The sequence below is a fragment of the Diospyros lotus genome, chromosome 15 (assembly GCF_014633365.1).
Source record: "Diospyros lotus cultivar Yz01 chromosome 15, ASM1463336v1, whole genome shotgun sequence".
Lineage (NCBI taxonomy): Eukaryota > Viridiplantae > Streptophyta > Magnoliopsida > Ericales > Ebenaceae > Diospyros > Diospyros lotus.
In genome coordinates, this window is record NC_068352.1 from 16,540,547 (window position 1) to 16,564,257 (window position 23,711).

Consider the following 23,711-nt stretch of genomic DNA (forward strand, 5'->3'; position numbering starts at 1 on the left):
TTCAATGTTATCAATTTATGTGCAATCATGGCAGCTGAGTTAGTTCAATGTTATCAATTTTTGTGCAATCATGGCATATTCATTAGTATAAGAATGGGTTGGGAGAATTATTAGTCAAATAAAAAGGGTTTTGAGGACACGATTAGAAGTGATATTAGGTTTTATAAATTATTTTGGGATACGTGTAGCCGCCGGTATAGAGCTACAACGGGATATTTTGGAAAATAAAAAAGATGTCTGGTAAGCATGGATCATGTTAAGATGTAAGTTATGAATGATTGCTAAGGATTAGGAATGGTACTTAGGACTTTTCAATTGGGAGTCATTAGCAATGGTAGTGATTTAGTTATCACGGACCAAATTTCGAGGATGAAATTTATTAAGGGGGAAAATATAATACCCCAGAATTTCTTGAAGTTATAAGTGCTATTTAATGAAGGGCATAAATGGAATTTTTAGAAAAATGAGACTATAGGATACACTAACGTAGCTTTAGGCGACTGAATCAGTTAAAGGGAGTACCCCAGACCCTAGATAGCCAAGGAAAATGGTTTAGTATTAACGAGTGATTTAAGTTATGATTTTTGGTGATGAAAGAAATTGGATCAGGAACACTTTTCAGTATAGCTGTCGACTGGGCTGAGAAAATTGAATCGACATCAGAGATATTCGAAGAGTCAACGGAGTGTCTTGAGGACCAAAATTTAATGTATAGAACAACCCTTAATTGATTTCGGGTTAAAACAAATGGATTTAAGGTCAAATCGACCAATGGGGGCTAAGTGCAATTTTCTAAATTTATCTGAGGGAGGTCAAAACGATAATTTTTCGGGAGTTTCGAAGGTGAAATGAGAAGTGCTAAACTTGTGGGCCCTAATGGTGGTGATTGGAAAGATCAGGGGTGTTTAGGAAAGGCCAAAATGAGATTTAATGAAATTAGGGGGTGAAAATACAATTTCTGAAAAATTACAATGTGAACGCAACAAGCCAAAATGGCCGCCGCAAATCCTCGCACGTGGAGGCCGAATCCGATGATGGGATGGCCGAGGGTGGCTTGGGGGAGGTGGTATCCGGCAGTGTGAGGCTCAGGGATCAAGCCATGACCGACGATTGGTCGAAAAGTGGCCGATTTTTGGGTATAAATAGTGGCCAAAACTTCAAATTTTTTGGCATCAAATTGCTTGCATTTTGGTGAGAATCAAAGGCCAAGGATAGAGGGTTTTTGGTCTCGAGGCATCAAGGATCATTTTGGGAGCGTTTTGAGGCATTTTTGTGTGAGTTTAAAGCGGTTTCAAAGCTTGGCCGTGAGTGAGAGGTGGACTGCCTATAAATCAACTTTTGGAGGCCTTGCCGGTGTTGTTTTGGCCCGAAAAAGGTACCATTGTGATCGACATTAAGAGGGCTTCAAGGGGGTGTCTTCATTTTGGTCATCGAAGCACCTATCGGCGGCCGGATCATCAAAGAAGACGGCGGCGCGTGGCTTCACGCGCCAGCCATCACTTGCACCCACGCACTAAGCGTGAGAAGGCGCATGAAAGGGTCATTTTCAGTATTTCTTCTTCCAAAATTTTCTTTTAATTATTTTAGGATTTATTGTGTTGAAATATTTTGAAAAATGGTTGAGGAAATAATTATTTTGGAATTACCGAGGTGAAAAATGGAAGAAAATAGAGGAAATTATGGAAAAATTGGGAAAAATGAATTTTGATGCTTCCTTAATTAAATATGGTGTTTAAGGAATATTGTGGCTCGAGGTTGAGTGTAAATTCAAGTGTTTGTGATTTGGCATTCAAAACGAGGTTGTGCACGAGGATCGAGGCGATCCGAATACGTCGAGGTAAGTGTTCTACCGAAAAACTTGGTTTTGACTTGTGAGTAGTTTACCCAAAACATGACTTATTGTGAGTTGTTCATTATCAAATTTGACTTGCTCATGCAAATGGTTTTGTTGCATGCAAATGATAACCAGTTACGGTTGATTTTATGAGGGAGGTTCATCCCTAAACGTTTTGTACTTGTGCATTGCATTTTATAAAACTGTTGTTTATATGATGCTTTGAATTATGAAATTTAGCATTGTCTTGAGTTTTGAGTGTACGTATGGAATGTTAGCCTAAGATGTTGTTTGGATAATGTAGCCATAATTGTCCAAGGGCGTGACGGAATAATATGAGTATCTGATACTGGTGTGCATGTCAAGATATCTGCCTTGGTTTTCGTGCCAGACCGTTTGGTCAGGGAAGTATCACTAGGACGACTAGGTGGTCCATATTGTGTTGTTCATGTGGGATGTCAGCTTAGGATGTTGTTTGGATAGTGTACCTGTAATTCTCCAAGGGCGTGACAGAATAATAGGGGTATCTGATGTTGGTGTGCATGTCAGGATAGCCGTCTTGGTTTCCATGCCAGGTCATTTGGCTAGGAAAGTTGCACGAGGATGACTAGGTGGTCCATGTGAAATTTTGGAGTTGGGATTGTATGGTAGTTCCTGGATGCTTAGAGTAAAAGTGCGATATGGAGAGATACGTTGGCTTGCCCCTCTTAAGCTAGAATTGCGTCGTGTCATCGGGTCTGTATGGTGGCATAGCATTTAGAGAGATTGCTCTTTTCCCATGGTAGGTTAAGCACTTGGGATTCTCTTGGGTTAGGGCTTAACGGGTGTATTGGTTTATTTCATGTCTTGCATTATTCATGAAAATTATGTTTTGAACTCTCACTTAGATGATTTATCATCTAATTTGGACTTTGTCCCTAGAATATTCAAACATTCCAGGTGAAGGCAGCAGTGCGAAGGGAAAGGGAATTGCCAAGGAGTAACGGCAATTAGAGGATGTTTTATATTATGTCCTTTCAGTTATGTGGTTTGTTTTGAGAATGTCATGTAAACGTTGGTTCAACTTTATATTATAAATAAAGTGGTTTTGGTTATGACCTGTTAAGGTTTCGATCTAGCTTCCGCATTTGAGTTGGTGAACCTATCTTAGTTTATTGATGGTTCATAATTGATATACTGAGAAGGTGTAACGGGTTCTTCAGGGACGATTTTTGTGATGGGTTTTTATTTGAAAAAAATATCTCCGGAATCTTACGTTACGTATCGCTCCAGAGAAGTGGGGTGTTACACTGGCTACCCGAGCTCACGTACGCCATGCTTCTAACTTGTCACCTGATAACTTTTCTTCTTGCAGATATTCAATGATGGGTCTCATCCATGAACCCGGCCTCAGCTCAATCGTTATTGTCTCATTTTGTCCTTCCGTGCTTGGTGTAGCTAGGAACTCCAAGGGAATGCCCCCCAAGGAGTCTACATCTCCTACTGACGCCAAGCGAGCGAGGGTATCGACGTGAGAGTTCTGGTTCCTTGGCACTTGATTCAACTTGCACTCCTCGAAGAGGCAAATTGGTTCCTGAACTTTCTGGAGGTAGGCAACCATCTTTGGGCCTTTTGCTTGATATTCCCCTTGTATTTGACAAACTACGAACTGGGAATCACTAAAAACTGCTAACCGTTCTGCCTTGACTTCTCTTACCAAGCGTAAACCTACCAATAGCGCTTCGTACTCGGCCTCATTGTTGGTTGTTTTGAACCCAAATCTCAACGCATAAGGGATCTTTTGTCCATTCGGGCTTATCAAGAGCACACTAGCTCCAGATCCATGCTCGCTAGAAGAACCATCCACAAATAATTCTCAGACTGGAAATACTGAAGAGACGGGCTCCTCCACCGGGCCTGCGAATTCTGCGACGAAATCTGCTAGCACCTGCCCTTTGACGATCGATCTTGGTTTGTACTCTATGTCGAATTGGGCGAGCTCAATGGCCTACTTGAGTAGATGGCCGGATGTATCGAGCTTCTGTAAGATCTATTTCAGATGGTGCTTGGTCAATACACCAATCTTATAGGCTTGGAAATAGGGGTGTAGCTTCCTTGACTCAACCACTAAGAAATAGGTGAGCTTCTCCATGGGGTGTATCTTGTTTTAGCATCAAGTAGTCTGTGGCTCACATAATACGCCAGGTACTGCACTCGGTCTTCTTCTTGCATTAGTGCTACGCTGATAGCATACTTAGGCATTCCCAGGTAGATGATCAACTCCTCTCCTTCCTTTGGTTTTGACATGAGGGGAGTCCGTCCCATATATTCCTTCAGTTGCTGGAAAGCGTTTTCACATTCCTCCATCCATAGGAAGTTCTTTGCCTGCTTCAAGACATTAAAGAATGGAATGGACTTATCAGATGCTTTGGAGACAAACCTGTTGAGGGCAACGATCTGGCCATTAAGGCTTTACACTTTCTTCATCTTGGTAGGTGATCACATGTCAAGTAAAGCTCGAATTTTCTCAGGGTTGGCCTCAATCCCTCTTTCATTCACCATGAATCCTGGAAATTTCCTAGAAACCACACTGAATGAGCATTTGAGCAAATTCAATTTCATCCGGTACTTTCTCAGAACCTGGAATGCCTCATCTAGGTCGCTTATGTAGTTGGCAACCTGCCTGGATTTTACCAACATATCATCTACGTATACCTCCATGGTTTTTTCGATTAGATCTTCGAACATCATATTAACCAGCCGTTAGTATGTTGCTCCTGCATTCCTTAGTCTAAAGGGCATTACCTTGTAGCAGTATAGCCCCTGATTTGTGACAAATGATGTATACCCCTCCTCGTCAGGGTTCAGAGGAATCTAGTTGTACCCCGAATAGGCATCCATGAAGCTGAAAAGATGGTGGCCAGCTATTGCATCCACGAGCTGGTCAATTTTAGGTAGAGAAAAACTGTCTTTCGGGCAGGCCTTGTTCAAATCCGTGAAGTTGATGCAGTTCCTCCACTTCCCATTCTTTTTCTTCACTAAGATCGGGTTTGCCACCCAGGTTCGGTAATGGCCTTCCTGATAAACTTGTTGGCTAAGAGTTTGTCTACCTTTTCTTTCAAGGCCGTGTAACGCTCAACCGTTATAGCTCTTATCTTCTGGCGAACTGGCTTATGGTTGGGATCGATATTGAGTCGATGTGGCATTATGTTTGGGTTTATTCCTACCATATCTTCATGGTTCCATGCGAATACATCCAAATTTGCTTTAAGAAAATTAGTTAGTTGGGACTTTACCCCGAGGGAGAGGCCTTTACCCAGCTTGAGACACCTTTCAACATCGATGTCACTGACTACAATGTTTTCCAATTCGTCTACTGGGCTGGTAGCTTGGTCGCAATCCACCTTGTGTGGGTCCAGATCGTAACTGGCTCCTTTGTTACTGATGACTCGCGCTTCCCCTCCAGAGACCATATTGATATTTTTTTCCTTTAAGCCTTATTTTCAGTGCTTCCTCATAGCAACGTCTTGCTGAATATTGTTCGCCTCTTATAGACCCAGTCCCATTTGGAGTCAGGAACTCGATTGCTAGGGCTTTGGTTGAGACAACTAGATTCAAGTCGTTGATGGCACGCCTCCCCATGACAACATTGTAAGCAGAAGGGCTATTGATGACAAGGAAATCCGCCCTTGCTGTGGCCTAAAAATCTGATTCCCCAACCAAGAGTAGGAGTCTTATGCGTCCTTTCAGAATTACCGCGTCGCCGGTGAAACCGTACAACGATTCTAGGGATGTTATCTGCTGATCTGACCCTAGTCCCATCTGGTCAAAGCAACCCTTATACATGACGTTCACCGAACTGCCTATATCCACCATAATCCTTCGTACTTCCATGTTGCCAATCCTGGCTCGGATCACAAGGGCATCGTTGTGTGACTAGTGCACCTCTCTAGAATCATTCTTGGTGAAGGTAATATCATCTAAAGCCACTCTAGCTCTCTTGGATGGTCCTTCTTGGCCTCTATTCCCAATGAGCAAAAGGTGACCGGCTTCCCGAACATACCGTTTATGGGATCTGTAAGAAATCCCCACAATATGAGGCCCTCCATGAATGGTAAAGATGGTTCTTACTACAGGTGTTTGGTCTGGTTTAGGAGCTTGACGAGGATTTAGTTAGGCTGGTTATTGGGACTGCTAATCTCTTGGGCGCACCACATAATCACGCAGGTGACTCCTCCTGATTAACTCTTCAATCGCATCCTTTAACGCCCAACATTTCGAGGTGATGTGTCCTGCTTCATTATGATAGGCACAGAACTTGTTTTTGTTTCTGTATTTGTTAAGAGTCCTTATGTGGTTAGGCCTCCCAAAGTCTTCCTTGTTCCGTTCAGTAGCAAAAATCCTATCCCGAGAGTCAAATAGGACATTATAACTTTCATACAGACCTCAGCATGGAGGTTGCTCCACTCCTTGCTCAAACCTTGCCTTTTTAGCAATCTGATCATTGGTACCCTACCATTGGTCTTCTTTTTGGGTGTCGCTATTACCTCTCTTCTTGTTTTGGCTGGTGCCTTCTGCCCCTTTCTTCTGATCACTTGGTTTTTTCAAACCAAAAGCTTCCTCCCATCGAACCTCATTCACAACTCACTTATAGAATTTGCCTAGGTCCCTTACAAGGGACTTCTAGATGCTTTCGTAAAGTTTCCCATCCTTTCGAAATCCGACGGAGATCGCGGTCAAGATACTCTCATCCGAGGGGCTTTCCACGTTATTCACCTTGCATTTGAACCTCTCTATATAATCTTTCAACGATTCGTCGGACCGTTGGAACACTGTAGCGAGGTGACATGTCAGGGTGAGCTACCTTCGAAGTGACCTATACTGGTTGATAAATCTCTTCTAGCACTCCTCCCAACTGTAAATACTGTGAGGATTGAGCCTTCTTAACCATGCTCGAGGTATGTCTCCCAAGGTCGTGGGGAAAGCTCGACATTTTGCTAATGGGTTAGAAGTCTACAAGTCTATCTGAATGTTGAAAGCATCTAGGTGGTCATATGGGTCGCTATCCCCATTGTACTGAGGGATACTAGGGACCCTAAATCTGCGGGGAGAGGCTCTAGCTCGATTTTTCTAGAGAATGGGGTCCTCTCTCCACGGCCTCCTCTTCGATTATGTGCCTTATGTCTCGCCTCCAGCTGTTGGATCCTCTACAATAATTCCTCCACTGCGGGGTCCTGATTCGCAGATCGTCCCATGAGGGATTGTTTCTCCCGTCCAGCATCTTGCTCTGGGGAATGGAGATCCCGGGGAAGCGGTCACCTCCTCATCTCACGACCTGGTGAGTTGCGATGGGCAACGCAACTTGGGTTGACTCAAACTGAACTATCCCCCTGGTATGGATCCTTGCATCGTTGACTTCCTTTATAAATGTCTTCAAGGCAATCTCTACGAGGACTCACACCTACCCTTCATTTAGTGGGATGCACCTCTAGTTCATTATCATAGCATCGTTGTTCTTTCGTCCTTCGAGAGCGTAGGTTTGAGGAGTGGACCGATCTAGCTCGCCGCAGATCTCTTATAGCTTCTCTTTCGTTTGGAGAAAGCCTTCCACCTAGAGGTCGAGGGGCTTCCACATGTGGCATGACCTCTACTTGCATTTTTGCTACTTGAACTTGCATTTGGGCCAGCACCCTAATCGCGTCAGCGAGCTGCATAACGGTATTCTCCAATGCTTCTTGACGCTGTTGCCAGGCCTGCGTCACTTCTATCTCAGAGGTAGGGGCCACATGTGGGCAGGGAACCCATGTGAGGATACCAATGATGGATCCAGCCTGAGGGGGCATAGAAGCGGATGCAACCGTGCCCCCAACTTACTGAACTTCCGGTAACTGGTTCGCAGGTTAGTTGGTCATTACCTTGGAACCTTTTATTTTTCTCATTCTCAGCATTGATATTGACCAGAGCAGGCCCTCATTCTTGTGCCAAAATATCGACTTTCGAAATTAGTCATTCGTGATTCGTTAACCCACACTGGTGTAATGAATCCGAGAGAGAGAGAGAGAAAGGTGTTATCTGGTTTGGTTTGTTGATCTGCCAGCTGGTCGGCCCTTGCAAAATACTCCGATGCTCAAGTAAGTAAGCAAGTAAGGAAATATAGAGTATCAGTAAGTTGGAAGGAAAAAACATACCATGGCCCTAGGGAGAGCTGATTTATATATAGGAGGAGGAGATATCCTCCTACATGTGTTGTACGTATATTGGTGATGGGACAGAATATCCTACGCTGACAAGGGCACCTATGCAGCGACAAAGTGCCGACGGGACCCTCATTAATGTGGATGGAATCCGTCATTAATGAGGATAGGATCTAAGGTGGGCGTGCAAAAATCCAAAAGTGGCTGTAATGATGTTGTTGCAAGGGGCCAGGATGGAACTGACATGGGCCGGTCAAATGGGCTGAAAGGAAAGGGCCAGGTTAGGCCTGAATGGTTCAGCTGGGATGGCACCTAACCTATTAATGTTCTCTGGCCTGTGGCCTTCTCGTTATGCAAGTTGATCAGTTAGTTTGGCAAACTGCAAGAGTTGCTGGGAGCTCGCTCGAAGTGTAGTTGGGAGCTTGCTCGTATAAAGTCTGTTGGGTTCTAGGATCTTAGCTTGGGCTCTAGCGATGTGCGAGCTTGCTCTGACGAACGCAGTTTGGGGTCTATTGGGCTTTATGCGATTGGGTCGGCCTGCTGGGTTGAGCCCAGCCCATAAGGAGTAAAGTGGAAAATACTCGTAACAATACATATATCTTATTTTTATACTTTTTTAAAAAAAATAATTAGAATCATTGTGAACTCATTGAATATCCATGTATATCCTTATACTAATGGCTAAACTTGTAAATTAATAACGAGTGATGACAAAAGGTTGAATATAATATTCATTAAAAATTTAGATTATTATAAATAATTAATTTATTAATTCGTAATTAATAATTGTTGTAACATATCCTCTGTGAGGTTTTCTTTGGGGGAGCTCCCCTGAATATGCCAATCTGGCCTCAAGAGAATGCCTTATCCTGGAAAGGTCTTCAAGGGGTTCATTCCTCGAAAACTTGAGCAACATTCCGAAGACCCTTCAAGGAGTAACTTTCTTGAAGGCCTAGGTAGTCTTCCGAAGACCCTTTGGGGACTAGCTTCCCCGGAGACCTAGGCAATCTTCCGTAGACCCTTCGAGGACTAGCTTCCTCGAAGGCTTAGCCCACCAAGATCTTTCTGAAGCCTAACCTAGTGACAGCTAAACACCCTCACTCCAAGAGTCATGCCACATACCCTCGTGCATGTGTGCCACGTGTCTTAGCCCGCCATGTGTCCCAGTCCTTTTAGGGATATAAATACCCCTTGACCCCTTGTCTTCCAAATCCTTCCCCTAGATTCGAAGACCTATTTTCAACTCTTCATCATGTACCCTTCCGAAAACCTCCCCTGACACACGTCTGCATTGCATATGCATCCTTTCATAGTATGACCACGTTTGACTTAGTCATCAGAGGACCTGCATGGAAGAGATCCCTGCATGCCTTCTAACTGTCCATTATCTTGCAGGTTGGAAGGTTCGAAGCTCTCCTAAAGATCCCTTCGGAATACCTTTCTCCATAGCTTCTCTCAAAAGCCCTTTCGCAACCTCTTGCATCCGAAGGCCCTTCTCCTTCTAGTGCCATCCTTCTGTGGGACCCTCTTTGGATGACCCTTTTCGGGTAGACCTTGTTCCTTCACCTTTCCCTGCTGACTTTTTGTTGAGTTTTCCTGAAGCAAGCAAGTTTTAATTGTTGTATTATGACAACAATAATAATATTTTAATTTATAATGATGATTAATAGTTTTTGTTTTATTCCTTTTTTCTTTCCTAAAAACTTTTTGTGTAATTTTTTAAATTTATAAGTTTTTACTTTAAATGGGGTTAAATGGATCATAGGCAATGCCATGAGCTAGTGATGTCAAACGGGCTTGGCTAGTTCGGCCTGGCTCGATCTCGACATTAGTCCTAAAGAGATGGATTGAGTCGAGCTTAACTTTTTTATGGGATAGACGAGCCTAAGGCCAACCCATTAGTGAAAAACAAGGTCTAGCTTGACACGTGAGTTTGCTCGGAAAGGGTTGAGTTAGGTTGGCCCTTCTGACTCCTAAATCGAGCAAAGCTTGGGCTCACAAGCCTTAACGGGTCGAGCCTAGCAAAAACTTGTCATGATGACTCATTTTTAAAATAGTTTAAAAATAATTTAAAAAATATATTTATTTAACTAATATCTAAGATATAAAAACATTGAAAAACTAGTTAGCTTAACAGGGAGGGAGTGAATTAAGCTCCCTAAAATTATATTTTAAAATATGCAATGTATTAAATGAACACAAATATAAATCCAAGAGAGAGAGAGAGAAGATTGTGCACAAGTATTTATTGTAATTCAGCTAATTGCCTATGTCCACTACTTTGACTTTCCATCAAGGATTTTCCAATTTCACTATGAAGTGCTTTTTGAAGAGACAAGTACTATTTTCTTTACAAACTTCTTAGATTTTGGAAAACTTAGTTATAACCTTACAATGCTTTTTAATGGGCTTAAGCAATAACCCTTTTGCAATGTTTTTTCAAATGCTAAAGCAATAACCATCTTACAAGACAAAATGAAATATAGATGGAGAGAAAAATGTTGGGTTAGCGAAAGCAATGACACCACACACCCAAGAAGGGAGGTGAATTTGGTGTTTCTAAATTTTAAAACTTTGTGGAGGTTTTCAAAGATAAATATGAAAATATGAAAACAATTAAACACAAGCAAAAGAAACAACAATATATGCTAGAGACACAAGAGATTTATAGTGGTTCATCTTAAACCCAGCCTACTCCACTATCTTAGCTCCCCACTAAGGATTTCAATATCCACTATCACCTCCTACTTAACTAAGTATGCCCTCTAGCAAAACCGTTAGGAAATACAACCTTCTGCTTATACCAAAATATAAGCCTTTTAGCTCACAAGTTAGGAATTACAACAAAGAAGAACAAAGAGAAAATCTGAGAGTTGACACTCTCAGTTACAATAATCTCTCAAATAAAAATACAAATGCTAAAAGAAATATTACAAATGATATCTATAACCTTTTGAGAGAAAAGATGAAAGCTCAAGCACTTATGAGAAGATGAATAACCTTTGTAAGCTCAAATCAATTCATTCTCATCCATTAGCCTCTCTAGTGCATCATTAATTTGGTATTTATAGGATTCTCCCGAGTATTAAAGATACTAACATTATAGAGCCATTGGAAAATGTTTAGAGCATGCAAAAACTAGTCGTTAAACATGTCAGAGAAGAAACGATCGATGATTTACTAAACGATCGACAGTTTTCTTCGAGAAATTTGAAAACATCTTTTGGCTTTGGGAAAATGGTAGACTGTTTTGTCAATAAGTCAACATTATATAGTGACGGTTGACATTTTTTGAACTTACATGAAGAGAACTAAGAGTAGAAAAATACCCAATCGACTTTTCACAGGAACGGTCAACAATTTTTGCATATCCCATTCATTTAAGCCTAAAAACGGCCAACTATTTTTTAAAACGGTCAACAGCTTGTAAAAAACTGTCAACAGTTTTTAACTACATAATGCTCATTTACCCTAAGCATTATTTGGATTTTGCATTTTCAATTTCCAAAGATAAAATATATCTCATTTGATTTCAAAATGAATTCTCTTTAAGATTCTAAAATTGTCTTTCTAGTTGAAAATTCATACCACAAAAGATTTTGATTTTTCATTTTCAAGTTCCAAAAACATAAAGTTTTTCATCATCAAAAGAAAAATGAAAAAAAAATACTCTCAATACTAGGAGTCCTCAAAAAATAAGGTCAACACAAAGAGAATGACACTGTAAGTTTTCATAGATAAAGAAATGAATGAGAATGAAGAACTTGTTCTCTGTGTTTCTCTGGATGAGAAGGATGGTCTTCGCTCAAGCTTTTGTTCTTTTCTAGCTTGTTTCTTGCTCCTTTATTCTCTATCTCATGCAAAGCTAATGTGAATATAAGTTTTCTTATCACTTTATGACACAATTCAGTAAAGACAACGCATTTTCCTGAAGATAATTAAAGAAAACATTACATTTTGCAAATAAACAATGTTAATACATGTAATCTCAAAAGAAATCAAATGTATATTAAAGAGAAATATATCAGAAATTTGATCAGAGTGCATTAAATGTAGTTTCAAGCTGCATTAAATGTGACCCAATAGGTAGAAAATTTAATTTTCAACTTACGCGAGCTACATTACTCAAGTAATGTCATACTTGTTGGGTTTGGCACAATGAATGACACCACACACCCAAGAGGGGGGTGAATTAGGTGATTAAAAATTTACTTGAACTTTGAAAATCTTTTACTAGAAGTGAGGTTTTAGTGAGTTAAAAGAGAAAATATGAAATCTCAAACCAATGCTTGAAGAATGTAAAGCAAGAGATATAAAGGACACAATGTTTTATAGTGGTTCGGCTAAATCAAGTCTAATCCACTACTTTAGCTCATCACTAAGGATTATTAAGCATTCATTAAAACCTCATACCAAACCCGATAGAACCTCTAGCATAAACCACTAGGAATTACAAACCTTCTACTTAGACAAGTAAGCCTTCTAACAACAAATTAGGAAATATAAATCTCCTACTTATACACAAGTAGGTCTTCTAGCTATACAAGCTAGGAAATACAAGAATTATACAAAAGAGAGGATCTAAGAGTAGGCACTCTTAATTATAATGTCTCTCAAAATATACACACAAGGCATAGACAAAATGATACAAATAAAGATTAAGTCTTTAGAGATAAAAATAAAGCACAAACACTTGTAAGCTCAAATAAAATGATTTTGTAAATGCAATCCAACTCATTCCCATCAATTGGTCTTCTCTAAAGCATCCATGAGTTGTATGTATAGGTTTCTCCAAAGATTCAAAATAAACTAGCCATTTATAACCACTGGACCTGCAAAACTAGCCGTTAAAGTGAAAAATGGTCAATAGTATATAAGAAACGATCGACTGGGTCCAAAACGGTCTATTGAAAATAATGGAGAAGTGGTTGATCGAGCAAGATCGAGATCTTGCATAAAAATGATCAACGTGCTTGAAAAAAACGGAAGGCGCTTTAAGAGAAAACGATTGACCATTTTTCATAAATGATCAACTATTTTTCAAAAATGGTCGACATGCTTGGCTTCAAAATTAAAACATGGATTTGAGATTCAAATGCCATATGACCAAATTTGATATAAAAAAGATTCTTTTGACAATAAAAACTTATTTTTCCAAATCAAATGCCATCAAGAATATTAAACACAAGATGTTTGGCATAGGATGAAATTGATTTTCATGATTGGTACTTATAGAACTTATATAATGATTTAAGAGCACCAAATATAAAACCATTTACAAAATATTTTCATCATAAAAATAATATTATTTTTTATCATCAAAATCATATCAAAAGTAAAATAACAATACTATTAGTCAAGTATTGATCTATCTAGCCCCCATGACACAGGTTAAGTGGTTTGGTCACGATAAGATGGGATTTGCACCAGTAGGTCGTGAGTTCGATTCCTTACCCTATGCAGTGAGGCAAAATCTCCATCTGTGATTTACTTCCTTTGCCGAAATCTAGAGCACGATCAGCGAGGGATTATGCAAGGGCGGTAATCCCGAGTATGATCCATCCATTATTTAAAATTTAAAATTCATACCTTAGTTACTCGAGTAATATGTCATGTTACTTGAGTAATATTTTGAAACTCTGTTTCTCAATGAATTAATCAAGTAACAATTATAGTAATCGAGTAAGACTAACTTCAGTAGAAGTACGTTTAGTTCTTTTAGTTGATAGTTGAGTAATACATTCTGATATTCAATTAAATTTTCAAACTTTTCGATTTCTTAGTAAAATACTCAAGTACTACATATCAAAACTCAAGTAAGACTTGTCTATATAACATTTATCTTAAAACTTACCTTAAGTTAGTCGAGTAACATATTTTCACTAAGGCAAATACTTGAGTAATAACTTTTTAGATTATTGATACTCGATTATTTTATTTGTTTAGTTTTTGATACTTGATTTGTTGTTTTTAACACCTTGAGTTATACTCAAATTCTTATTAGACTTGTGAGAATTGAAAAGGTTAAATCTTAATAGTTCATTTCACGACCTTTTTAAGTACAAGTTTTAATTTTATTTTATTGAGCCCTGAAACCTACGAGAATATTATTGATAACCATGTAACAAATTCAAAGAATCATGTAATTGATTCAAAAAATATTTTTAAAAATGAAACTTCTACTAGTAAAATAAAAATTTAAAATATAGAAGTTAAAAGTATGAAAATTAAAACTTTTAGGTTGCGTTCTTTTTACTTTTTAATTTTTAATTTTAAATTTTGAATTCATTTTCAGTTTCTTGTTTTGATAGTCTGTTTTTAAAAAATTAAAAACGCGTTTTCTTTATCATTTTAAAAAATTATTTCTCAAAACAGAAAATTAGAAAATGCGTTCTCTTTGAAATTTTGAAAATAATTTTTTAATAATGTTTTATTCAATAAATTTGATTATTCAGTAAATTAGAAATATTTAATATTAATATATTATTAAAAAATATATATATTTTAAACTTAATGAATTTTGTAATATTTTTTCCCATTATAATAATAAAATATGAATAAATAAATAAATAAATGTGTTTTGAGTTTAAAGTTTGTTTTGAATGAAAACACTTAAAATAATTTTTTGTTGTTTTTAGTTTTCTTAACAATTTTTTTTTGTTTTCAAAAATGTATTTTTAAAAATAGTAAAGAGAACGTATTTTTATTATTTTAGAAAATTGAAAACTAAAAATGACTTGAAAATAGCAAAGAAAACGGAACCTTAATAATTTATAATTCCACTTTTAAAGTAGTGTTCCATTTTGTAAATACTGGAAAATTATAAAAATTGCTTCATATTTTGAATTCAAACTTTAACAGTTATGTTTAAATTTTTTATTTATATATTTAATTTTTTTTAATGTGATTATGCCTTTTTGTATATGAGATATAATTTTTCTTGCAAAACAGTGTAAAATTATGTATGAGATTTAAATTGTTTGAAATTTATTGATTGTCATTGTGATTTATGACATTATCTATATAATTTGCAAAATATCAGGGTTATTAAATTAAGTATCAATAATTCAAATTCAAAAATAAATTATTTATAATTTTATTTTTTATAAAACTAAAATTCAACTAAGGCCAATGGACAAAGTTAAAGACAAAGTTAAAATTCAATGAGCCCTTAAATGAGTTGGTTGAGCTATGGGTCCAAAAATGTTGGGTTTAGTCTAATCTTATAAAATAACAACTTAAGTTGAGACCAACTCGCTATAATAATAAGTAAAGTTAAGTTTAACTCGTCACAAATTGAGTCGGATAAATTATATCCAATTAACATCTTTACCACAAGTTAGCCTATTCAGATATCATTCTAAATTGATAGGTCACAAACCCATAGTATAACATAACCTTATAGAAATAGATCAAATTAGCATGTTTTGATCACTAATTAAGTGTCTTTCACATCTCTAACAATGCTTAGATAAATGACTGATACATTGATAAAAATCCCAAAAAATTGGACTATACTGCTCATTGGAAATAAAATTAATTAAAAAGAGTGGAAAAATAAAAAAAAAGCATTGAAAATGCAGTCCACCGCCTCGATTGCTCCATGGCACGTCTGCCACCGTCCCGTCCCTAAACGTTGTCACTTTCACCAACTCCACCTCTCAAGCAAGGGAAAAATTCCTTCTTCTTCACCTAATAACCAGACCCGCTTCACAAACAACCATTTTCCCACTCTCACTGCAACAAGCAGCTGCAGCAAGGACCAAGAAAGGGGGAAAAAGAAACAGAAAGGCGATTCAAAGCCAAATCGCAGTTGGTCGTTTTCAGAAGAGTTGTCCTCTTCAGGCGACGATGACAGTCACGTAAACCAAACCCAGAAAAGGCAAACCGTGGATCGCGAAGAGGAATCAAAGATTGAGGGCACGGGCCGTAGGATCATTTCATCGAACATGTGGTGGGTGGACCTGAAAGCGGCATTGGGACAGAGAATTAACTTCGAAGGTATCGTTAACTCAGTGGTGGTGGTTGCAAGAGACAGGCACTTGGCGCTGCCGCATGTTGCGGTGCCGGATATACGGTACATTGATTGGGCCGAGTTGAAGAGCAAGGGTTTCCGAGGCGTTGTCTTCGACAAGGACAACACTATTACTGTTCCATACTCTTTGAGATTGTGGGGGCCTCTTCGTTCCTCTATGGAACAATGTAAATCGGTGTTTGGTAACGATATCGCCGTATTCAGCAACTCTGCTGGTAATTATGATCTAAACCCATTAGCAATTCATGTTGTGTTTTTGTTGGTGTTGGTCTTGAGCTTGATCTTATGTTGCCAAAACTATTAATTTTCTTGGTTTCATGAGTTAGGACTATATGAGTTTGATCATGATGGGAGGAAAGCTAGAGCTCTGGAGCGTTCAATAGGCATTAAAGTAATAAGGCATGGTAAGTGTTTGCCTCTCAAGTTAAGCTTTAGTTATGATACAAGGACACTGTTACCTACATATGCTGTTTATTGATTTGTCTGTTGGACTCCAGGGGTAAAGAAGCCAGCTGGAACAGCTGAAGAAATTGAGAAGCATTTTGGCTGTGAATCATCGCAACTTATTATGGTAGAATAAATACCTGTTGAAATGCTCAATTATTCTGCTAGATTTCTAGTTTTCAATATCTTGTCTTTAATTATCGCTCTGGCAGGTTGGTGATCGGCCCTTCACGGACATTGTGTATGGGAACCGAAATGATTTTTTGACTATTTTGACTGAACCTCTGAGTCTTGCTGAGGAGCCTTTCATTGTCAAACAGGTTAGTCTTGTCTTGAGTTTTTGTTCCTTTTGATGGAGCCTAGACAATATTAATAGAATTAATAAGCCTCTGGGCATTCTAATTCTGCATAAAGTCAAGCTGTTTCATAGAACTCAAAACTTGAGAGAACAATGAATATGTATCAACACTGGGTCCCTGGAAAGAGCAAAGTGTAACCTAGTGCACAAGGACTCACCATTGGCGAGATCTAAGTAGGTTAGATGAATGCGGCCTTATTCTTCTGCATGGAGGAGAGGATGTCATGTATTTCAACTTCTGACCTGAGGTCACAGTGAAACAAAGCAACTAAGGCCCTAATATGTTCTATATAATAGAATGGGAAATGCATGAGAGTCGATGGTTCAATGTGCTGCACATTCAAAGAAAATAACCTTGTCATAAAATTTATAGAGGTTGATTTACAATTGCTTGTTCCCTGTAATTGGCCACTTTATGTCCCTATTACAATCAATGGAGTCCTTGTTTAGAGAGGGTTCATTGATGGATGGACCTCCCTTAATATCATTTCATATCCACCTTTTGAGTTATTGGCCTTTGTCATGACCCCAGGGATAAGACAGTAAATGTAATGGTAGAACAACTTGTATTAACCGTGAGTGGTTAATTAGCTTTTTTTTGGGGGGGGGGGGGGTAAAATAGTTACTTGCTAGGGGGTTAGAATTGTACAACTACCTACTCTTTACTACTGCATTAGTTAGTTTTACTGTTAGCTTGCTGTTATATTGTTAGAAGCACTGCTATAAGCTCTATAAGAGTCTAGCGACAGTGGCTGCAGTGGGAGGGAAGATCATCAAGACTAATAACAATTTCCACACTTTCCGTATCTCTCTCTTGCTTTCTCTCGTTCTCTCTTTCTCCTCCTTCCCCATTCTATTTGTTCCTTCCCAAATTCATCCCTTCTTCTCAGAATTTTGCTCGAATTCCTTCTAATTGTGCAGCCCATAATCTAAGGGCTCGACAAATGGTATCAGAGCCAGACAAACCGGCTGTGGAGTAATTGGTGGAGCCATCACGGTGAGACATGTTCGACGACGGTAGACACGAACACAACACGTTAACACCCAAGCCAAGTCGACGATCTTGGGTCGAAAGTTGAAGGCGAAGGTTGGCAAGCTAGCGACAGTACAAAGGTGGCAGGAGGGGTTCGTCAATTTGATTAAATTTAACAGGCGAAAGTAGGGAGTGATCTGGGTAGGCATGTCTGGATTCCATATTCCATCAATTTTAGGCGGGCCATAGCTGGGGCAGGCAAGAAGGAAGGCGTGAAGTGGGTAAAGCTTCAAGGAGCAATCTGGATTGTAGATTTAGAGCTGATCAATTCTTGACTGTTGTTTGATTTGAATTAGGATTGGAAGGCGTGAAGCGATGAATTGAAGTCTGGGCAAATGGCGGAAGGTACAAGAATGAAACAACTAGAGACAAGGATGGACACACTGGAAACTAGGATGATATGGATTTGAGAGGCCTTGAATTGCATAGGGAGGACATTTCGGCCTTAAAGGGAGAGTGTGTGGAGGGATCTCATTGCATCTCGAGAGGGTATGCAGGGGGAATTGGAGAAGCACCAGGAGACGATGGACCAATTTGGGCAGAGAATAGACAGGATGTTTAACATGTTGACGATATTTCCTCAAATCCATTTGCCAGGGGATTTCCCACCAAGAACCATTTCTGATCCAGTCTTGCCATGTGACAGAATTCTCCCTTGAGTTTCCAGATCAGAATCTCCACCAAGATTTGACCCAATTCTGCCTGGCAATGGTAATTCCCCTAGAGTTTCAGGAGTGCAATAGGCCCAAGAGTGCAATAGGCCCAGGAGTACTTGAATTTGGGCCCAGTTGTTCTAGTAAAAAGCAGTTCTCAAACCTCTACTTACACTTCAGCACCAATACTAGAAATACCGATTTTCGACAGAGTGAAACCGAGGTGTTGGATTTGTAGATGTGAGAGATTTTTTCAGTTTTACAATATAGCAAAAGGGTAGAAAATCAATGTCACGACCTTGCTCTTGTGGTAGGAATTAATCCTTCTCCGATAAGAATTTGAGAAGGGTTTAGAGATTAGAGTAGAGAGTAGAGAGAAAAGAGGTTAGAGAGAGAGAGAGAGGAAAGAAACAGATTCTGATATTCTCATTCATAATTCCTCACGATGGTTGGAGGGATATTCCCCCGTCAGAGGTGGGCCCACACCTGGTACAAATTCTAACAAACTATATTCCTTTTTGTCTTCTTCCTACCTGGCCGATCACCACCTTAATTCGGCTAATGCCTAAATATCAAAATGGTAGTGTTTAACCTACTAGCTACTACCGAAATGATTAATGCCGAAATTTAAAAAATGCAACGGAAATAGATGCTGGAATGACAGGTCATTTCGTGACAACTCCCCCTCCATTAGACATTTCTTATCCTTGAGAAATGCTAAGGAGGTTGGCCGCTTGTGGGAATTGCTTGAGGAATTCCGGAAGGTATTCCCATGTGCTGTCTTCCGAAGTGTGGCCTCGCCATTTTACCAATACATGGATGAGTGGCGCTCCGTGTTTATATATTACCTGCCTATCGATAACAGTCTCTGGCTTGATTCTTGCACTGACCTCCTTGGGAAGGGCTGGTAGCATCGAACTCGTGGGTTGAGCTCCCACTGACTGTTTTAAGAGTGAAACATGGAAAACAGGGTGAATTTGTGACCTTGGGGGAAGCTTCAATCGATAGGCTACCTTCCCTATTTTGGCCTCAATAGGGAACGGTCCATAATACTTGGAGCTAAGTTTAGTGACTTTCTCTCGAGAAATTGACTTTAGGTGGCTATACCTCAATCGGAGATACACTTGATCCCCTGTTTCGAACTCCCTCTCGCTTTTCTTTCGGTCCGCATTCTGCTCATGCGATTTTGGGCCGAGGCTAGCTCTTGCTTCAACTGCTGTGTCATCTCCCTCATTTGTTGTAAATACTCCTCCACTGAGGCCACATTAGAGCCTCCTCCCATTGCTGGCAGAAGAGGTGGTTTGTACCCAAATAAGGGCTCAAAAGGGGACATCTTTATTGACGAATGGTGGCTGGTGTTATACCACCACTGTGTTAGGGACAACCACTTATGCCACTCCTTAGGTTGCAGCAAACAAACACACCTCAGGTATGTTTCAAGGCTTTGGTTCACCCTCTCGGTCTGCCCGTCGGATTGAGGGTGATATGCAGTCGACAAATTTAGTTTTGTTTCGAGAGACTTCATTAGCTCCTGCCACATCAAGCTGGTAAAAATCTTGTCCCTATCAGAGATTATAGTCTTAGGAGCCCCGTGTAATTTGATCACCCTGTCCAAGAAGATCCTAGCTACATCTTAAGCCGTATAAGGATGGGTCAGCCCGATGAAATGGGCAAATTTAGTTAACCGATCAACTATGACCAGGATGCTGTCCTTTCCCTCCGATTGAGGAAGCCCCTCCACAAAGTCCATCGAGATACTAGTCCAAGCCTGGTCTGGGATGGGCAGGGGCTGTAGTAACCCAGGGTAGGCCACTATCTCTGACTTACATCTCCTACATGTGTCGCACCTTTGGACTAGCTCTTTAATCTCTGCCTTCATTCTCGGCTACTGGAACGCTTGCTTAACCCGAAGATAAGTATTATGTTCCCCTGAATGCCCTCCCAATGGAGACTCGTGCAAGGCTTGAAAAATCCTTTCCTTAATCCTTGGATCCTCCCCAATCACAATCCTTCCATGAAACCTCAGTAGCCCTTGATTCAGCGTGTAGCCTCCGGTCTCCTGAGCTCCCATCGTTAGCTTTTCTATTACTATCTTAATTTTGCTGTCTCCTTCATAAATGTCAATAACTTCTTGATACCACTCGGGTACCATGGTGGTTATAGCTGTTAGGTCTCCTTCCTCATGACATCGGGACAGTGCATCGGCCGCCTTGTTTTCTTTTCCCTTCCGGTATTGAATTTTGTAATCCAACCCCATCAACTTGGTCATCCCTTTCCTCTGTAGCTGTGTTTGGAGTTTTTGTTGCAATAGGAATTTTAAGCTCTCGTGGTCCGTTTTTATAATGAACCTACTTCCCTCCAAGTAATGCCTCCAACAGTCTATTGCCATAAGTACAGCCAGGAGTTCTTTTTTGTAGATGCTGAGTCCTAAGTGTTTTGGACTCAATACTTGGCTCAAGAAGGCTAGCGGTCTTCCCTCTTGAACTAGCACTGCCCCTATCGCAATTCCACTGGCATCAGTTTCTAGAGTGAAAGGCTTATCAAAATCCGGGAGCCCTAACACGGGTACCCTACTCATAGCCCCCTTGAGATTTTCGAAGGCTTCCTCAGCTTCCAATCCCCAATTGAATCCTCCCTTCTTCAGCAAGTTGGTCAGTGGTTTGCTGATAATTCCATAGTTTTGCACAAACCGGCGATAATACCCTGTTAGTCCTAGGAATCCCCTCAAGGCCTTCAAGGTAGTGGGTCTTGGCCAGGACACCATTGCCTCTACCTTTCTTGGATTAGTACTGACCTTACCATCTGCGATGATGTGTCTGAGGTACTCCACCTGCCTTTGGGCAAAAGCACACTTGGACTCCTTAATAAAAAGCTGGTGGTTTCTTAGGATCTCAAGGGTAAGTTAGAGGTGGACTAGGTGTTGATCGAATGTAGGGCTGTAAACAAGTATATCATCAAAGAATACTAATATGAATTTACGAAGATAGGGCTCAAAAATTCTGTTCATGAGGGATTGGAAAGTTGTTGGTGCGTTGGTGAGCCCGAAGGGCATCACTAGGAATTTAAAATGTCCATGGTGGGTTTTGAAGGCGGTTTTTGGTATGTCTTCAGCTTTCATCCTAATTTGATGGTATCCCGCCCTTAAATCCAGCTTGGAAAAGAATTTGGCACAGTTAAGTTCATCTAATAGGTCCTCTACCAAAGGTATGGGAAATTTGTCTTTGATAGTCATGGCATTTAGTTGTCGGTAATCGACACAAAATCGCCATGTTCCATCCTCCTTTTTGACTAAAAGGATGGGAGAAGTGAATGGGCTTTGGCTAGGTCTAATGAGGGATTGTTCAAGCATGGTTCTGACCATTTTCTCAATTTCATTCTTTTGATTGGGAGGGTATCGGTATGCTCTAATATTGACCGGCTCTGCTTCTGGTTTGAGGTTGATGTTATGGTCGAACATTTGGGGTAGGGGGTAAGGCTTGGGGTTCCCTAAAGAGATCCTTGTAATCCACCAACAGTTTATTAAGAGAATCCGAATGGCATACCTAGTCTTGCATCCCTTGGGGTGTGCTCACTGCCAATCCCATTTCCCCCGGCAGTGTTGGCTCTTCTTGATCTCCTTCTGCTGCCACCACCGAGAAGAGATGGACTATCTGACTCCACTTGCCCCTCAACACTCTTTGCAGCCTTTTTCCTGATATCATTTTACAGGTTCCCATCTCATTTCCCCCGGATAGGGTCATCCTCTTACCATCTTTCTCAAAGGACACCTCCATCCTATTGAAATCGAAGCTGATAAGGCTCACTCCTTTCATCTTGTCCACCCCTAGGACCACATGGCATCCTCCCAGCTGAAGCAATCTCAGGTCGGTTTCAAACTTCTCCCCTTGCATCTCCCAACAGAACTCGTTACAGGTGAAATTGCTTAACACCCTTTGGCCATTGGCTACTGTCACGCTCAAGGGAGGGGTTCCCGTGAGCGGGCACTTCAATTTCTTAGCCATGCCTTCATCAAGGAAGCTATGGGTGCTCCCGCTATCTATCAAAATCATGAGGTTGCAGTCCTTAGCTTGGCCCCCTACCTTGATGATCTTGTTGTCGGCCACTCCCTTTAGGGCGTGTATGGATATCTCCCCATTGTCTTCTTCTCCATCCTCTTCCACACCTTCTTCTCTGACCTCATCTTGCCCTTCCTCTTCCTCTCCTTCTAGCAGCAAGATCTGCCTCTTGCACTGATGACCCGGGTGGTATCTATCTCCACACCTGAAGCATAGGCCTGCCATTCTCCTTTGTTCTCGTAACTGTTCCCCATAGGGGATAGAGCTCGTTCCTGTTAATGGCTTCCCTATCGTGTTCCCTTTGGTAGCGTCACGGGTGTGACTCCTCGCCCCTAAACTAGACGTTCCGGTGTTCGCTCCCCTTGGTAGCTACCTTTGCTTTTTGATTAAGGCCTCCACCATCATCTCTTGCAAGCGAGCACTCTCAGAAGCTTGCTCGAGTGTCTGAGGCTTCATCATTTTTACCATTGGTCTGAGTTCGCTCAGCCCACTCATGAAGCTTGATACGAAATAGGCTTCCGAAAGGTGATTGTTATGATTGACCATATACGATCTAAGCTCTTCAAACCTTCTGAGATAGGATCTCACACTCCCGGTTTGCCTTAGCTTATTGAATTCTTCGATGGTGTCCACCATACTCCTCTCCCCAAACCGTTCACATAACTTCTCAGAGAATTCCTCCCAGGTGTATTCTCTCCTTAATCTCAAGCATCCTTGAAACCACGCATCTACCACCTCATTGAAGTATGCAGTGGCTAAGCTTACCCTTTGCATTCTTGGTACATTGTACCATTTGAACAGCCTCTCACACTTCCTCAACCACCAACGAGGATGAATCCCTTCAAATACTGGGATTTCCATTCGGGGCATAGGAAATCCCGGAGGGGGGTTGTTCTGCACTTCTTCCCTCCTTCCTTCTATCCCTTCTAATTCTTCCTATCCTCCTTCTTCTTGGTTAATCATAACTCTTTGTAGAAGGGGTTCATTCTCCTCTCTTCGTGGAAAATCTGGAGCTAACTTGATCTGGTTTTGTTGGGCAAACATCACCATGAACTGTTGAATTTGAGCTCCCAGTTCTTCTCGCACTTGCGCGATCGATCCTTCCAGCCTCCTTTTGAGTCCCTCC

The 23,711-nt window shown here is 40.4% G+C and overlaps 1 protein-coding gene across 1 annotated transcript in view; it reads left to right on the plus strand.

Annotated features, from left to right (window-relative positions):
• Window positions 1-15,555: 15,555 nt before the first annotated feature.
• The window catches only part of LOC127792364 (phosphatidylglycerophosphate phosphatase 1, chloroplastic/mitochondrial), a 28,594-nt gene continuing 20,438 nt past the window's right edge, over window positions 15,556-23,711 (plus strand). The window contains exons 1-4 of the mRNA XM_052322836.1: window positions 15,556-16,257; window positions 16,369-16,446; window positions 16,540-16,613; window positions 16,699-16,806. Coding sequence (XP_052178796.1) covers window positions 15,585-16,257; window positions 16,369-16,446; window positions 16,540-16,613; window positions 16,699-16,806 — 933 coding nt within the window. The 5' untranslated portion in view covers window positions 15,556-15,584. The remainder of the gene's footprint in view (window positions 16,258-16,368; window positions 16,447-16,539; window positions 16,614-16,698; window positions 16,807-23,711) is intronic.